This window comes from Ctenopharyngodon idella, chromosome 5 (assembly GCF_019924925.1).
Source record: "Ctenopharyngodon idella isolate HZGC_01 chromosome 5, HZGC01, whole genome shotgun sequence".
In the NCBI taxonomy this organism is placed as follows: Eukaryota; Metazoa; Chordata; class Actinopteri; order Cypriniformes; family Xenocyprididae; genus Ctenopharyngodon; species Ctenopharyngodon idella.
This window is the reverse complement of record NC_067224.1, coordinates 31,060,253-31,066,553: the sequence shown is the minus strand read 5'-3', so window position 1 is coordinate 31,066,553 and position 6,301 is coordinate 31,060,253. Positions and strand designations below refer to the sequence as shown.

General features: G+C 43.4%; 1 protein-coding gene across 2 annotated transcripts in view; it reads right to left on the bottom strand.

Moving 5' to 3' along the window:
• Positions 1-5,446: 5,446 nt before the first annotated feature.
• LOC127512394 (myosin heavy chain, fast skeletal muscle) overlaps positions 5,447-6,301 on the bottom strand; it is a 56,177-nt gene continuing 55,322 nt past the window's right edge. The window contains exons 38-41 of one of the 2 annotated variants that reach the window (XM_051893242.1): positions 6,194-6,298; positions 5,971-6,066; positions 5,748-5,879; positions 5,447-5,559 (exon numbers count right to left, since the gene is read on the bottom strand). In XM_051893242.1, coding sequence (XP_051749202.1) covers positions 5,545-5,559; positions 5,748-5,879; positions 5,971-6,066; positions 6,194-6,298 — 348 coding nt within the window. In that variant the 3' untranslated portion in view covers positions 5,447-5,544. The remainder of the gene's footprint in view (positions 5,560-5,747; positions 5,880-5,970; positions 6,067-6,193; positions 6,299-6,301) is intronic. The other variant, XM_051893241.1, reaches the window with a different exon arrangement.

Sequence of the window (6,301 nt, the reverse complement as noted above, 5' to 3'; positions counted from 1 at the left end):
GTCGATCGCTGCAAACCAATCCTGGGGACGGATGCATTCGAAAATGCACCTCTGCGTAAGCATCTTGAACGGCAGCCTGTGAAGGGACTGATTCAGGACACGCAGATCCAGGATTGGCCGTAGCCCACGGCCCTTCTTGGGTACAATGAAGTAGGGGCTGTAGAACCCTGACTCCATATCGGCTGGAGGGACCGGTTCGATTGCATCCTTCGCCAGGAGGACAGCAATCTCCGCCCGAGAACAGGTGCATTGTCCAGGGACACACGAGTGTAATGAACACCCCTGAACACCGGGGGACGCCGGTCGAACTGAATTGCATAGCTGAGTCTGATGGTACAAATGAGCCAGCGGGACGGGCTGGGAAGCGCTAGCCAGGCTTCCAGACACCAAGCCAGCGGGACCAAATGCACCAGAGACGTACCGGGCGTGTGGCAGCGAGGTAGAGTGCTGGGACCCGACTCGGACGGCATAGCGGCCCGAAGTGGGGTCAGACTCTGCAAGGTGGCAGTGTGTATGGGAGACGGCACATGGGAGGCGGCCTCGACCAACAGTGGGACCTGCTGGCGAAGTGAGAGGGGGCTGAGAGTGGCCAGCCATGCCCTCTTGGGACCTGGAGGATTAGGAAACAGTTCTACTTCGTGGGTACGGGGAACAGACCAAAATTCTCCAACCGGCCCTCCTCCGGGGAGGGAGCGATGCGGGCATATCTCCCGAAGAACTGTTTACCTCAGCTCCAGGTCGCCCGTTTTTCCAGGACCACTTCTCGCTAGCCAACTGGCTTGGCTGCGGGCTGAGTGGGCTGGGTTTTAGGCCAGCTTGTGAGATGAGAGCATCGAGAAAGCGTACTTTGACGACAACACACCTCTGCAAGGCTAGCCAGGGGTGTTTCTGGACCCACAATCGTGGACATCGTCTGGCCAGGACGCCTGCACTATGACTTGCATCATGCATGGCTCAACCCCGACTCAGAACTAAGACATATGCAATGAGTGGCTTTGCCTTCCACTGACCACCATGGGGGTAGTGAGAGAGAAAAAACTTTTAATGCAGATTATGGCCCTTTTGGCGTTCCATATTTGGCACCAAAAAAGGCTTCCAAACTGCCAAGTTTTTCATGCACGTCCAGGCTAAAGACAGGGGGCGGGACAAGGCGAGTACGCGTCGCACTACGCCCCAGGGGCCAGGGAAAGCATGGTCGTTAACTCTGAATCGGATTCAGCATGAGCACATCGCAACCTTGGGACGCTCAGCCTCATCTTCATGTCCAGAGCCCAACAACCCTCTCTCCAATGTAGCAGTCGACATCTGATCCTCTGCTGGAGCCCTGACTAAGACGCTAGGTCCCCCATGAGAAGGACCAGCAAGCTACCAGCCATGTGGGACAGTGAACGTGGCCATCTTACTGGACGACACACGGAGCGCTGAGCGCCGACGTGCCATGTTGTTACTAAACATAATCCACCCACGAACACAGTCACCACATGTTTGCGATGCACTAGAGGAAGTGGGGGACCCATGGAGATAGGCTCGGCGGGTATTGCCCCTCTGTGATCCTCTGGTCACCCTGGCTTATTCACCAAAGTAGCACTTTTCTGATTCAGAAAAGGAAACTAGATCGGGGAATAGGTGAGGGGACTCCACCTCACTGACGGCACTCGAGTCTCGACCACGCATCTAGAGTGCCGAACAACGCGCTGGGTTGCCATGGCACTGCCATGGCGCCGAACAACGTGCCGACGTGGGCATGATCTCACAAGAGAATATGAACCACCCACAAACACAGTCTCAGCACGCTAAGCAGACATGAGAGAAAGTGATTGTGGCCGTCAGTGAGGATAGGAAACGACCGCCTCCAGAAACGCACAGACAGAATGACGTCTTGAAAAAGACGCAGTGTCCGTCTGTGAAGCTCTTTTAGAAGCTCTTGTTCTTTGTGCCGAAGCACACAGGGAACAGCCGCGATGTGACTGCAGGTACACTTTTCACTCCCTGAGTCACAGACACAGAGGAACCGGCCAAAATCGCAAACAAAACGGGGCAAAATAATGCTGTGAAAACAGCAGTTAAGAGCTGTATAACAGCTTGAGAAGCTCACTCTGGGAAAGCTCGCGGTCTCGCTGTAAGGTGCCATAACGCCAGCACTGTAGAACAAAAGCTTAAGGTTACGAGTGAGCGCTGCTTCACTTATCATTGACGTGCCTGCACCTGCCTACATTTGCACCCCACTCTCGTGACACGGTACAGTATGTCGGTTTCAACACGTCAAAGTGACCGACAGAAAGGGAACGTCTTGGTTACATATGGTATGCTACCTCAGCTCCTCAGAACAAAACTGAATGCAGCTTGTATGCTGCTGGCCTGGCATGCAAATTCTGCATGCCAATTTCATTGAGCTTTTCTGATATTCTCAGAGGTGACTGGGGCTCCCAAGTGCAAACTCCATACAGTGCCACTTGAAAGTTTGTGTACCCCTTGCAGAATCTGTGAAAATGTGAAAAATTTTAACAAAATAAAAGAGATAATACAAAATGCATGTTATTTTTTATTTAGTACTGTCCTGAGTAAGATATTTTACATTAAAGATGTTTACATATAATTCACAAGACAAAAAAATAGCTGAATTTATTAAAATGACCCCATTCAAAAGTTTGTGAACCATTGATTCCTAATACTGTGTGTGGTTACCTGGATGATCTACGACTGTTTTTTTTTTTTGTTTTTTTTTGTTTTTTTTGTTTTGTGAGTTTTATTTTGTTATGGTTGTTCATGAGTCCCTTGTTTGTTCTGAGCAGTTAAATTGCCCAGCATTCTTCAGAAAAATCCTCCAGGTCCTGCAAATTCTTCAGATTTCAAGCATTTTTTGAGCCGGGGGATTAAAACTTTTTGAATTTGAAGATCAAGGTAAATTGTACTTAATTTGTCTCCGGGAAACATGTAGGTATCTTCTGTTGCTTCCAAAGGGCAGTACTAAATGAAGACAATTGATATTTAAACAAAATAAGAAAAATTTGGATACCTTCATCCTGTTCAAAAGTTTTCACCCCTGACTCTTAATGCATCGTGCTTCCTTCTGGAGCATCTGTGAATGTTTGAACCTTTTTTAATAGTTGTGTTTGGGTCCCTCAATTGTCCTCAGTGTGAAAAGATGGATCTCAAAATCATACAGTCACTGCTGGAAAGGGTTCAAATATGCAAAAGATGCTGGAAATCTGAAGAATCTACAGGACCAGGAGGATTTTTCTGAAGAACAGAGCTCAGTTTAACTGCTCAGAGCAAACAAGGGACTCATGAACAACCATCACAAATAATTTGATTGGTCAGTCCCATTTTTTTTTTGTATTTTGTAATCTGTATAAATGTCCTCCCAGATGAACACAGTGGCCAAATTTATCATTTGTCTGGTAGTCTGCCTGTTACATCAACTAATAGGGTTAACCTACAAGATTAGCAGTCCGGTGGATTACATGAACATGGTGGCGGTGACAGCAGCGGAGGTGGCCTGGGATGGAGTCAAATTGCCGGCCTGAATTATTGTCTCAGTCCACCACTGCGTGCAGTGGATGAGTTTGTTATGAAAGAGCAGTCAGCTCTTCGTCTCTTGTGCTGACAATTATAAGAGGAGACCTATTTCGCATCAGCTGCTCTCTCATTTGTTGTAAACGCGATTACATGTCACAAAGACACAAAAATTCAATTCAATTTACATTTATTTGTATAGCGCTTTTCACAATACATATCGTTTCAAAGCAGCTTTACTGAAAATACATGTGTCTACATTACAATTTAGAATGATCTGTTATCAGAGGCCAAGTTATGTATTTCAGAATTGTACAAATACAAATCATGCAGTTAGCTAACAATGCATTAGTTTAAACAATGTATTAATTTAAAGTGGATACAATGAACTCAATAAAGTGAAGAATACATGTTGTTAACAAATGATTAGGATATATAGAAAAACTTAGCATTGGTGCATGTTGATCCAGTTTGGATCATCTGAAGTCCTGTCAGAAGTTGGATTCCTCTCGAATCGTCTCTTCACTGGTGTTGGGATATTTGAAGTCCTCGCCGGAGTTGGCGCCGTCTTTTCACTGCTGTTGAGGTATCTGAAGTCTTCACATTAATAGGCTGGATCCAAACTGGAGCTGACTTACTCTCTAGTTACCTCGAGATGGGCATCCCGAGATAAAACACAAAAGCAAATGGAAAATAATTAGCATAGCGGCTGTTCATAGCATTAAGTAAATATAGTCACGTGCATTTGAACTGATATAACTGAAGTACAAGGAAATGAGATGCAATATGTGAATGCTTAGCTAAAGAGATCTTTAATCTAGATTTAAACTGGGAGATTAAGTCTGGATCTCGAACAGTATCAGGAAGGCTGTTCCAGAGTTTAGGAGCCAAATGTGAAATGCTCCTTTAGTGGACTTAGGGCTTCTGGTAGTACCTAGGATATCTGAGTTTTGTGATCTTAAAGAGCATTATGGATTGTAGGGTGGTAGAATATTGGTTAAATACATAGGAGCTAAACAATTTATGGCCTTATAGGTCAGTAGCAATACTTTAAAAATGATACAGAACTTAATAGGTTCTGTATCAACACGTGCCGAGATGATAAAATTGCTGTTATGTGATCATATTTTCTTGACCTAGTAAGAACTATAGCAGCTGCATTTTGGTCTAATTGTAGCTTTTTATTGAGAATGCAGGACAACCAGCTAGTAATGCATTACAGTAATCTAATCTAACTTTTCTTCATCAGAAACAGATAACATGTTCCGTAGCTTTTACAATCTCCATCAGGGCTTCGAGCTCACTCCAGGAATGGTTATTCTTCTGGGCACTGTTCAGGGATGTTTCTAATTAGGACATTTGTGCTGCGGTGAGCTGGGCATCACTGCACACATTTGTGAGATATTATAGACTGGATGTGACTGAGCCATCTCTGGATCATTCAGTGCTTGGTGTGTGAGCGGTGCGTGATACATCTGTAGAGGCTTAATTGTGCTAACTGGAAGGCTGGTTCACAGAACACTGCAGTAGTCCAGTTTTAAGCTTTACAGTATATTCAGATAGGTACTGTATGGTTTGATTTTTGTAATGGTGTTAAGTATTAGTTTGAATAGCATTGAGGTTTAACTGTTTAAGCCTCAGAATACTATTAAACTGCAATGTTGAGTAAAGTATTTTCTAAAATTGTTTGAGGAAGATAACATCAATCCAGGGTGGAAACTTTATAGCAGAAATGTTTGTGTGAATGCATTCAGTGAAGATAAGTATTACATTTTATGGAAACTTTTTAACTTTTATGGAACCTTTAAGAGTTCAAATTTGAGAGAATCAAGACACTCAAGACACTCTTGATAATCAGCCCTCTTACGGTGTGAATAATAAGTGTATCTTGCTGAAAAAAAATAAATAAATAAATAAATCACACAAAGTCTTATTATTTGATGAAATATAAAGGTTTATTAAGAAAGGTACTTTTACACTATTCATATTATATGACTCCAGTAAATGCTCCTTTCAAGTTTGAAAGATTCATTCTTCTTTGACCTGGGAAAGAAGGAAGAGGCAAACAGCCTTATTAACAAAAATGTGCTCCAATTTACATAATGAAGATAATACAGGTGTTCAAATGTCATAGTTTATCATAGTTCCACTATACTTCTGCTAAGAGGTAGTTCATGTATTTGGATAAACAATTTGAATAATAAAAAAAAAACTCATCTACTCGGTCTAACCTTTCCAGCATCACGGCTCTTAACTCTGAGCTTGTTGACCTGAGACTCAGAAATGTCAGCACGCTCCTCAGCCTCTTCCAGCTCATGCTGCACCTTCCTCAACTTGGACAGGTAACCATTGGCTTGCTCCTCCTAAAGGTTTATATATATGGTTCATGTATAATCAAATTAGCATTCACATATAAATAAAAACAGTCAACATGTTCTATTAGGTTTTACATACCGCCTCTTCAGACTGCCTCTTGTAGGCTTTGACCTTCAGCTGTAGTTTGTCAACCAGATCCTGGAGTCTGGCGACGTTCTTCTTGTCCTCGTCAGTCTTCAAAAAAATACACATATTTACTAGATTAAATCTTGATCCTTTACTAAAAAATAGGTATTGTCAGTACATACAATATTATACGGACTCTTTTGTCTGAACAAACTTATGAGAAATACAGTCATACCTGATAAGTGAGCTCTTTTACTCTCCTCTCATATTTGCGGACACCTTTAACAGCATCAGCTCCACGTCTCTGCTCTGCTTCAATTTCAGTCTCAAGCTCACGGACCTA